Below are 12,276 nucleotides of genomic sequence, written 5' to 3'. Positions count from 1 at the left end.
TGGAGAGTCGCAAGCAGTCACCATCTGCGAAGTGTTGCCTTACAAGGAGGTTATGCATTCGATTTCTACCGGTATTGTTTAGGTCATAGTAAACGAATTTGGATTGTAGTATAGTGCATTAATTAAGCCAATAAATGACTACATCCAGCTGATTTGAGTTTCATTCTTAGAAATTTTTATTTAATATTGATGTAGGACTGTACTCCCAAAGTACTTAATCCTTATCTGTACCAAAAGCCACCCTTAGTAAGCAGGCAGTTAAGCCTTTCGAGTCTTATCCGGTAAAAATAAATACATAAATAAACAAACAACAAAACATACATACATACACATCTAAATATAAATGCATGCAAATAGTATTAGGTGAAGATGCGTTTATTTTATTTATACATGTTTTTTATTTTATTTTAGCGAGAGATTACCTTCAGATCAAGAGCATCTACTTAGTCGTCCTACCCTACCCCCACTCATCTCTTTCTCCCCCCTCTATCTTTCTTCACTTACAAAACATGTACGCAGTTAAATGTTTCTACCTGTGCAGTTCAACACTTTATTTCCTACAGCTGTAAGTCAGTCACAGCTAAGTTACACTGCTTTTACGTACTTCTTTACTTCATCATAACCTGGGTACCGTAATGAACAAATTGGTATCATGTATTGCTTTAACAAAATATAATACTTTGTAGAAATATGGTGAGATCAGATACCTTGTTTCATGTTAACAAAATCAAGATTTATTATGAACGTGGACTTTAAAATCAGTATGATAATCTGAAAAATTATATTTCAGTAGTACAATAAAGGATTCTGAAATGTAAACCTTAGATGTTAAATATAAAACATAACTAAGAATACCTAGTCAAGCATAATACATGATATAAATAAACTTCTTGTAATATATACTTGAATGATCTAGCAGAGGAAGAAAACATAATTCTTAACAGTGATCGCAGAACTGTATTCCTTTGCTTGCATATTCAGATTAATGATAAAATAGCAAGCGTTCCCCCTGATTTAAGAGTTGATTTTTATACCACGGTTATGTTACGGCGTGATTATAAGTTATTCAGACAACGGCCGTAATATCCTAAATTTGAGTTCCTCGTGCTATTGATTTCAACGTGTGATAACAGGTTTCTATCAACTGCAATTCGTGTTGATTCTTCATGAAATAGTCACTTTGTAGCACAGATTTATTGTTGAAAAATCACAACGGTATTTGCCCCTCCACTAGAAACTACAGGTTAACTGTCCCTAGTGCTGGGGCACGCAGGAAGCCCGTCCGGTACTGATGCTTGACATTGCTGGAGGGGTACTTTACAATTAATAAGACCTCTCTGACCAGGCACTGAAACTAGGTAATGTCTTTGTTTTCTGTTAGTAAAGCAAACAAATGACTGTGTTGAAGACTTGCCTATGAGGAGAAAAAGCAGGGAATTACTCTGGTGCCCTAATTTGATTCCCCTCTCTCGTCCATTAAACAATACCACTCCAGGTTTCCCCTTTTCATTAGGTCTGTTTGGCTAGCAAGGCTTTTTTCCTTACAAAAGAATTTTCCCAACACCGTTAGCATCCCTTAAATGCAAGGTCAGGTGTGTTTGCAGCCCTTTAACACCAGATGGCTCTGTTGAGTTTCACAAAGGTGTCTGTAAAGATGGCAAAGTCAAGACTGCGTTTTATAAGGAAAACCAACGTTAAGTGCATCTTAACAGTTAAAAGCCCATGGCCATCTAAAAATACACATTATCTCTATTCTTTCTGGCATTTATAAAGCCCTGTCTGTAGGTATAAAATATGTGATTACCTGTAACTGCACTGTCAAGACACAGCTGGAAAAGGATGGTGACTAAATCTTTAAACTTGGGAAATAAAATGTTAAACCCATCTGTATTATTGTCCAAATACAGCCCACTAAATGTTCGCCACAGTCACCCCTCCCAGGGTCTGGTTCTCCTTTCTACCCTGCTTCAAACCTGAAAGGAGAGCCCTTGTCCATGGTGCTGAACTGCACTGCCGCGGTGTAAATGTATGTCACAAAAGAGCAAGAATCGCTGTCAAGTTATATTCAGAGTCTAAGGTGGGTCGGCTAAGAGAAAATGAAAGATTATGACATTAATTCAAAATGTCCATGTCATGTTTATGATACACGAGTACTAAAGAAACCCAGCTATTAAGGCATTCTGAGGCTTAAACTCCACAGCCATATAGTAACCTGGTATATTATCTGAGTTTGACTAAACGCCGGCCTGCTTGTGCATATGTAGAGTTTATCTATCTTTCTTTTGGCATTATCATGCCGAGAAGGCGAAGCAATGTTCTTTCAAAGTTTTCAATAAAAATTGTTTGGAAGTGGTAAGGTAATTTAGTTCATCATCACTTGCACATCGTTGCTATAGCAACACTTAGCATTCTCTCTTCAGCAGGCATAATGTGTATATTAAGAGTTAGAATAAGTGATTCCCGGTGTTCGTCTTTTATTTTGTTTGGTTGCAGCGTGTACAGAGTGGGCGCAGTTTTACAGCCACTTGAATAATTTTCTTCACTGGTGTGCAATGTGCAGGTGACAACCTTGTCATGCAGCTGCAGTTTTCACTAGCCATCACTTGCATGTTATATGTGCAGCAGGAAACATCTCTTCTCCTTTAGGCACAAAGAGGACTGCAGAGTTAAAGCGATTTATTTTTGTCAGTGCTTGAAACCAGTGGGTATTCCACACGATACCTTTTCAGTCAGTGTAAATAACCTATATCTATTCATTTTTGAAACAGAAGCTCATCTAGCGGACGTCCTTGAGAACGGACACCGGTTCAAGCACCAGCCACGCCGGGAGAGGACAGACGAGATGCTGTGGAGTCGGGCAGGTATTTTTAAAAGCAAGGTGCAGAGGGAAAATGCAGGAAGTTGTTTCTTCTACCTGATAAACGTTGCTTCCTCTCTTGAGAGTCTGGTAAACTTTGTCTGTTTGTAGGCTGTCCCTAACACGTCACCTCCACAGTTAAGATAGCAATGGATTTTTCCACATTTTGTAATCAGAAGCTTCATACTCTGCTATCACTGTGAAATGCAGACATTATTCAAACTGATTCCAGCAACACTTGTACCGAGGTCGTATAAACAAGAAGTGCCCGTAAAAGAGTAAATATTGATTTACAAAGGGAAAAATGCAAAATATATGACGCTGGTATCTTGTCGGCTTCATTGCTAACTGTGACAGTTAGATGACAGACTGTTGATAGAAGGCTAGTTGGAGTGATGGTTGAATTGGCTCACGTCTTTTATAGCCGGAGGAGACAATCTCGTCTGTTGACTGTGGATGGCATGCTTAATTTCTAGGGAGAGATTACAATCAAGAACACCAATGGAGAGAGAGGCGTGGATCTGTGCAATAAGGCTATAATTTCCGAAGGATATCACAGGAATCCCTGATTTTTTTTCTTTTTCTTCCTGTGCCTCTTATTTAAAGGGGTTGGTATCTAAGGATTTAAATTCTTACACTGCTGTGCACTCCGAAAGAACACGTTTCAGGCATGGGTACTGCTCTATCCTCTGACTGTCAGAACTCGGGAGTTTCATGTTCTTCAGCTTGTTTCATGCCTGCCCATCACTAACACACAGATGGCAGGCAGATGTGGTCCTAGGAATCTGAAACGTTTGCATTCTTGAGTTACAAGGCATTGACAGATCATTATAAACAACATGGATAGTTAGTAGTTTGTTTTCGCTAACTTTTGATTCATTTCATAAATGGAGCATCACTAGAGGTCTTGCACCTGAATATATATATTTCTTTTTGAGCACATGGGTTCCAGACTTCAGCAACGTGGGAAGTAGCAGGGGGATCGGAGAGGCTCCATCTGGACCCTAATAGACCCGAGCTGTGATCGATCGCTGCTGGAATGGCTGCGGCGATCGCCAGCGGGTTGATCCGCCAAAAGCGCCAGGCTAGGGAGCAGCACATGGGCCGCCCCTCCACCAGCAAACGCCGCAGTAGTCCGAGCAAAAACCGCGGCCTCTGTAATGGCAACCTGGCAGATATCTTCTCTAAAGTCCGGATCTTCGGGCTGCGCAAGAGGAGGCTACGGAGACAAGGTGTGTATCATGTATACTGCATCTGTGACAGAATGAAGTGCAGCATTACTTAGTTTACTCCAGGCAAGCTGCTCTTGGGAAGCGGTGGGTGTTCTACACAGTAAATTATGGCTCCATAATAAAGTAATGTCCTTAGTCCAACATTGTATAAACAGATGTGCATTATGAGCATACTCTTATCTCACCTGTGGCACTCATTGATTTAATTATGATAATGACCTGCACTGCCCAGCGCTGGGTAACTATCAAAGAAGATTAATTAACCTGCTTTCAATCACATTTCTCGCCGCATTTTTTCTGAAAACTGTTAATCACCAAATGCATTTTATAAATACTTTGGAATTCTTCGCACTAACACATTTCTAAAACTTATGTCGCCACAAACATTCAGTGGGCATCTCGGCATCTCACAAGATAACATTTCCGACACAAAACCGCAAGTCAAATCAAACGTTAATATATAATATTTTTGGTCTCCTAATAGTTAGTTCCTCATGCCAGAATAAAACAGATAATTCCACACTGGGATTGCAGTCTACCAGAAGGCTGACTATTATATTTGTCCGTTGCATATAAGGTACACATAGTAAAATACAATAGTCTTGACTCTTGAGGTAGTCTGCATCTGAAAGAAACGTTATTCTGACTAGAACAGCTTTATTAAAAAGGGACACGAGTTGTCTTTAGCTGTGCAGAATATATGTCACATAACCAGGGAAAACGTGAATAAATATCTGCACACTGCAGAATTATTGAACATGATGTTATTTTAATACATATAGGGTAATAACGGTAATACTAGCTAAAGAAATATCTCCCGCTTCAATAAAATGTAATTATTTGGACTACTGTTAAATGAGATGCCATGGCAGGAATCATTACTGCCAGGATTTCTGTCTTCTGAACATATTTTATAGTGACACTCTCAGACACCTGCTGGATGCCAGTCGACAGTTTTGACAGTGTGATCCCATACCAAAACACCTTCAGTAAATGACATACCCACCAAGTTCTTCACTTAATAGTGTGTGTGTGTCGTGTCACCCTCTGTCTTGGCTTGGAGACTGTACACTTTATAACAAAGGTTTCAAGCTCTTCCATGTATCACAGGTGGTGTTGCCCCTCTGTTATAGCTGTAATGTAATCATGAATAAGGTGAGGAGCAAAAGAAGCAATGTTAATGGGGGTAAACCTGCTGTGTATGGGTGCAGGTGTTCAGTGGGGGTTGTATGAAAACTGGTTTGAACAGCTCATAAAGGCTACTTTTTCCTGTAATTTCGTACCCACAGTCAAACATATATAGTTATAGCAAACTAGCACTACAGTTTTTTTGTTGCCTATGTACACCCACTGTCTCTCTGCCACCATCACATTCACTCAAGCTGTTACTGTCTGTATCACATATCAGTAGTAATCTAACAGACTGGAAAGTATCATTATATACAGGCTTACACTTTATTGAACAAAGACTGTTTATTTAAATTATATTTATGCATTTGTTTTTTTTTTTTGGGGGGGGGGTTGTATTTTGTAGGCATTATGAGAACATTCCACAAGTATAAGAAGTTTCATGGAAAAGTTGAAATAAAAAAAAAATGAAATGTCACATTCAATTTCTGTTACTCTTTTCCCCAAGATATCTGTAGTATTTTATTTTCTTGAAAATATAAATTAGTATCACATACAAAATAAATAAACATACTAAGATATATTTTCAAATAGTCACACATTTTTTGTTAAAAACACGTTAATCATATTTTAATATTAGAACACGACTTTTAGTTTCGAAATGTATTTAATTGAAAAAGTGAAATAATATTTCACATTTATTACAACCTATCCAAGGAAATATGTAGGTTTCAGACATTATTGTGAAGCTGTAATTAATGCTTGTGGTGTGTATTCATGTAATAATTAGTGTCTTAAAACAGAAGCTTCTAATACATTGCACACTTTAAGATGCTCAAAAGCAAGCATATTGTATTATAATAGCCATATACTCTATAACTGTCAGCTTATATATAAAAATGTACCCACAGTAAATGTTCTTATTTGGTTTATCTTCACCTTTATCTGTGTATCCAGAGAATTTCTTATACATAGGTTATATTGATGTATTTTAAACTCATTTAAAATAAACTCATTTTGGTTTGATTTTTTCTCCATTTTGTAATACAACAGTCAGCATATGACAGCCAGAATACAAGTACTTTTACAAACACAAGAACAGTGCCATGGGGTTTAAAAGACACAGGATACATATATCTGGTCTGAGACTATCAGGTGGACTAGTTTCCTGGTAAAGCTCACATGTGACTGAAAAGTGATTGCTCTTAGGCTTAAAAGGATAAAGGTTATTATGCCAATCTATTTACAAATGCTTTATAATCACTGTCATTATTGATACTTACTATTGGAACATCACTCTTTGAAATTATATTTCAAACATTGTCAAATTAAACCTGAGGTATCCTTTTCATACACCATTTGAAGTAAATACTATTAAGTCCAGTATAGCCATAACATTTAGTGAATTCATTTTTTAAGGTAGATGGGGTAAGAGTGGCCGTCCTGTCATTGTAAGGTAAAGACTTAAAATGAATTAGTTTAATGGCTGTTCTGAAGCAAAAGAAGATACTTACAGCATCTACATTATCCTGGGAGGTAGTCGCTTCATTACACGTTCACTTTTGTTTATTGTAAGTATAACAGTTCTTATGGGTGTTACCTTATCAATATGTATGTCATTTTAAATGCTATGTCTACCCACATGCAGTCAAGGATATCCAGAACTCTTACTAGTGGTGTTTGGTCTTTTTATTTTGTTTGTTTTTTGGTGTGTCGCTAGTATTCTATTAGGTACATGAACTGGAGTTTGGAAATTTGTAGCATTATCTGTGCTGTATTAGACAGAATGGAAAATGAATAAGAATAGGCCTTGGCATTCAGATAAGGAGTTTCACATAATAGTGAAAATATAACATGAGTCTCAATGTACTGGTTAATGTTGTCATATTGGGATTATAGCCCTATTATTATCCTCCTGTCCTGGTTTAAATATAGAATGGTGGATATTTGTGTACAGTGAGATTATTATAACCTTAAAGGAATCAACATGTTGTTCTATAACTGTCAGGAATGTATACCAGTATCTCATTGTAAAGAAGATGAAATAGTGTTTTATACAAATCTCGCAAGGCAAAATTTTTTATTTTTGTACTTGCTTTTTGTTTTAGCCCTTATGACCAGAACCATGTGATTCAGCATATAGCTGAATACACTTCACTGAGGTGGCTTTTGAATCCATTATTTTGTGAATTTCTATCATATGTGGTAAAGTCAGTTAAAAATGCAAATTGTATTGAACAGCAGTAAATTCAATAGTATGTTTTCCAAATTGTAGCTATCAAAACACAATGTTCATAATGCAAATGTTCATAATATTTTGGAAGTGATAATAAGGACAAATCAAAGCAGAAGGCTGGGATTTGTTAATTCTGTTTTTTGTTGTATCAGCAGTCACATTTTGTGTATTTTATACTTTTGATTTTTGATTCCCATATTAGGAAGCACATACCATTAGCATAACATACCATTATCATGAAGATGTAATGTGACCTAAAAACTTTTTGCAGTACTTGTCAAAATGCAAACAGGTTAATTAGTGCACAGTAAGTCTGCTTGCAATTTTCCCATACAAGATTCTTGTGATTGTTTTTTTATTACAAACACAGTGTTAACATGGCATACCCTGTTGATTAAATGGTGTCAGGTACTGCAAAACATTATGCATGATTCCAGTCAAAGGTTATAACAGTCTAGTGTTATTAAGCATATCACAAAAAACAATATATTCATAATGGGCTATTTACTCACTGACACATTTAAAATAATAAGGTTAAAGGAAAAACAAGCTAAAATCTAATTTACAAAAACAGCCCAGAAATAAAACCATCACAACAGACAAAAACAATGAAACAAAGCTGCAAGATGGAGAGTGAATAGTAGGTGTAAATGGTATTCTTATGTAGGTAGGAAGGGAAATATGATGACAATCTGCTCTTCATTTTGTGTTATGTTATGTCATAACATTTAATTGTGCTAGCAAATCAACAAAATAACATCTTACAAATGTATCATAGACGTAAAGTAACTTTAAACCCATTATACAACAGGCTATAATAAAGAGAAAAAAAGAATACATAGCAGGAACACTTGTGTACACTTACACGCCTGTGTGCACATGTGTGTGCATGTGTTTGTGTGTGTGCATGAAATTAATTTGGAACTCTAAAGAGTGTGTAAAAGTATACTTAGAGGAAAAGGCAGGTGACAGATTTTATTTTTAAAAATAATACAAAAACCTAAGAGACTGAATACAGACAAATAAGGAAGGGTGTGAAGAATGAGAGGGATAAAAACTGAAATTGCTTGCAAGAGTAAACATTGTTTGAAACAAAACATATTAGGAAGCAGGTATAAGCAGTATATAGCAAGGTCTGAACAAAGGCATAACACATAAAGAGGAGGTCACAGTAATAGCAAACACCTTCATACCATTTAGTAAACTAACAAGAAAGTTACAAAAGGACAGCATAGTAAGTCAGACTGCATGGACCCTTCTAGAAAAGACAGACTGATTTCTCCATATTTGGGAAATACAGAAGTACCATGTCTGGTCAAATGGTGAGTTGACTGTGTTTGTGACTGAGATGTTCTTTGTTGTTTTTGTCCCCTTTGGTTGCCACAGATAGCATGAGTGATGTGTTACTGTTCCCTGCTTTTTCTAGAGGAACAGAAGGACAACACAGCGTGCTTAACAGTAGAATGAGAAGTGGATACTACTGGGTAGATAGGAAAGTACTATGCATGTGGACCAACAGCTTTGTAGAAAACAAAACAAAGCATGGTTTTCTTTTTAGAAATAATTGTATACAGATAAAAATGTATCAGCAGATTAAGTGATAAAACTAAATGGATCAATGGTGGTGGTGAATGAGAGATAAAGCAAAGAAAAAGGACAACATAACAAAACAGGACCAGTCTGGTCAGTTGAGATTTAGATATTCTCTCAGAAATAAGAAACACTTTCCTAGAAATCTGGTGAAAGATAGACGGATAGGAAAAAGTCATACATAGATACTAGACAAGATAATAGTTGCTATGGGAGGACAGCTTATGGGGACATTGTAAGTGAAATAAGGAACACCTTTAAGTGATAGCATTATGGTTTATGAGATGTAGTGTGGGATTTTCCTCTAAAACATCACCATAGTGTGTGAAATTGTATTTAAAAAAATTAATATTTATAGTATATAACATTAACAACATTTAACATGCATGTTATCAATTTAACTAATATGAACATGGTACAATGTAACTTTTTCAAGGCTATGCTAATTTTTGTTAATCAGTTCATTGAGCTTCTGTTTAATCAGTAAAATCTATTTATGAGCTTTCACCGGAAGTTTTATCAGATGAGTATTATGTAAATTGAGCAGGAAAACTATATAGTGACTCATGGTTACATATAAAGCCAATAAAAATATAGAGAATGGTCAATAATGGAAAATGTGCTTTACAATAATAAAAAAGTTTAAAAGGAAAATTAGATTATTACAGATTTGGTATAACATTCTGATAAATTTAAGATAAGTTCCTGAGTCACATGTCCATTTTATAAAAAGAAAAGGGAAAACTACAAAGAGTGTGTGTGAGAGAGAGAGAGAGAGAGACAAGGAGAGAAAGAGAGACACAACCACAATTCAATGTGTTAATATGTAAATCCATACTTTTTAAGTAGCAAACACTGAGACATACCTGGCTGCACAAAAAAAAAAATGGGTGATTTCCTTTTGTGCTGTGGTATGGGAGGGGAATGCAGGGGGAACAGGCCCTACAAAGGAGGAGAGTGTAGGATATCTAGGCCCTGCATAGGAGGGGTGTGAAGAATGCATAGTCCCAGCATAAGAAAGGAGTGCATTGTTCACAGGGTCTACATAGGGTGGGAGTAAAAAGTGCATAGGTCCTGTATAGGAGGAGATGCATGGTGCACAAGCCCTGCATGGTAGGTTATTGTAGGATACCTAGGCCCTGCATAGGAGGAGTGTGCAGGATGCACAGGCCCTGCATAGGAGGGGAGTGAAGGGTTCATAGGCCCTGCATAGGAGGAGTGTGCAGGATGCACAGGCCCTGCATAGGAGGGGAGTGAAGGGTTCATAGGCCCTGCATAGGAGGTGTGTGCAGGATGCATAGTCCCTGCATAGGAAGGGAGTGCAGTGTGCACAGGCACTGTGTAAGGAGGAAGTAAAAATTGCACAGGCCCTGCATAGGAGGGGGTTGTAAGGTATATGGGCCCTGTATAGGAGGGGAGTGCATGGTGGACTGGCCCTACATAGGGTTGGAGTAAAAAGTGCATATGCCCTGCATTGGAGGGGAGTGTAGCATATATGGGCCCTGTATAGGAGGGAAGTGAAGGGTTCATAGGCCGTGCATAGGAGGAGACTGTGGGATACACAGCTCATACATAGGAGGGGTGTACAGGGTACATAGGCCCTTTATAAGAGGGGAGTGCATGGTGCATAGGCCCTGCATAAGAGGGGAGTGTAGGATATCTAGGATCTGAATAGGAGGGGTGTACATGGTGCAAACTATTTTAATGTCAGTGTACGTCTAATGAGTTTTAAGAAAACAGTGATTGATCATCAATGAGTAACTATTTTAGAGCTCAGACTTGCATCATGGAAACCTGAAACAAAGCCAAATATGTCCCAGGTAAAATGGCTAAAAGCCAGAAGAGAAAGAAAACTGAGTTTTAGTTTTTGCATTACGCCATTAAAATATCATTTTTCCAATAATCCAAACCATTTTCAAATACAATGAGAATTTCTGATCAGAACAAGAAAAAAATAACATTGTATGTTTCTGTGTGTATGTGTGTGTGTGTGTGTGTGTGTGTGTGTGTGTGTGTGTGTGTGTGTACATGTGTATATGTGTTCCACGTGCCTGTAGATTATTATGTTTTCTAAAATGTGTTTACCTAATCACAAGGCTATAGTCTAACGAGATTTTAAAAATAAATAAATTATACATGTAACGTTACATGAGTGTAATAACAAACTAGTTATTTAAATGCACAGCTTTTCATAACAGGAGTTTATTTACACAATAAAGGTACTGAGATTATCAAAGTTTTATGGCAGTAGCCAAAAATTTACTTGCCTACCCTGGTTTATTTATTTTGTAAATCTGAGATAAAGTTTTTTATTTCTTAAAAAGTTTAGATTGTGGCTTAGAACTAATTCTAAGATGACAGCGCAGTAAAAAACAATACGTATATCTGGATGCTCAACACAGTGTTCCACAGAAAACATAAAAATGAACTTCAAGCAAATACTGTGTGGTCAAGATAGCAGCTACATGCAAAATATCATCCATATACATTATCTCCAAAAGTATTAGACTCAGATTTGGAGGAGTTAGAAAATGGACAATAGCGCACCATCACTGTAGTTTTTAACAAATGCATGGACAGATGGATTGACAGATGTGATGTTGCTCTAACAAATATTCATGAAAAATCAGCTGTGATGTTTTCCAATAAGTATATTTAATGTTACAAGAAAACACTATAAAGGTTTCATACAAACTGTAGTATTTGTAGGAAAGTAAAAAAAAAAAGCAGAGTACATAAATGGTGAAACTATTTAAACAGATGATGCCAGTGATGTTATTTGATAAATATTGCCACTGTCTTTTATCTTTTATAAAAGAGACTTTCTTGCATAGTTTTTTTTAGGTGTAATTGGCTGCTATGCCACTTTTCTGCAGTGTACTTAAAGTATTGTGTGTTCCAAGATAGTTCTGAGGTAGGTATATTAGTAGGACTCTTACAAATCCAACCCAACTCTGAGTAGCTTAACGTAAACTAAACAATAAGTGATAAAACAAAGAAACATGAAACTAATATTCAGTTTAAGTAGTTATGCTTTTCTTCAAAGGGACTCCTGCAAAATGCAGCTATTATATAATAATCATTATATAGCCCACTGTTCATATTAACCAGTGAGAATACAAAAATGGTTAATAGTTAAAAAATGGGCTCCTGCTTGTTAGTACAGGCTCTAAATAAAACATTTTTGCTGGTTCTGGAGTATAAATTGTCAGGTTAAAGTGTCTTTGCCTTCC

General features: G+C 36.7%; 1 protein-coding gene across 1 annotated transcript in view; it reads left to right on the top strand.

Moving 5' to 3' along the window:
* Positions 1 to 916: 916 nt before the first annotated feature.
* FGF14 (fibroblast growth factor 14) overlaps positions 917 to 12,276 on the top strand; it is a 906,834-nt gene continuing 895,474 nt past the window's right edge. The window contains exon 1 of the mRNA XM_044071245.1: positions 917 to 4,089. Within this exon, the coding sequence (XP_043927180.1) occupies positions 3,897 to 4,089 (193 nt within the window). The 5' untranslated portion in view covers positions 917 to 3,896. The remainder of the gene's footprint in view (positions 4,090 to 12,276) is intronic.

This window comes from Protopterus annectens, chromosome 5.part0 (assembly GCF_019279795.1).
Source record: "Protopterus annectens isolate FY-2018-M chromosome 5.part0, PAN1.0, whole genome shotgun sequence".
In the NCBI taxonomy this organism is placed as follows: Eukaryota; Metazoa; Chordata; order Ceratodontiformes; family Protopteridae; genus Protopterus; species Protopterus annectens.
The sequence above is the reverse complement of the archived record's forward strand: the minus strand, read 5'-3'. Positions and strand labels throughout refer to the sequence as shown.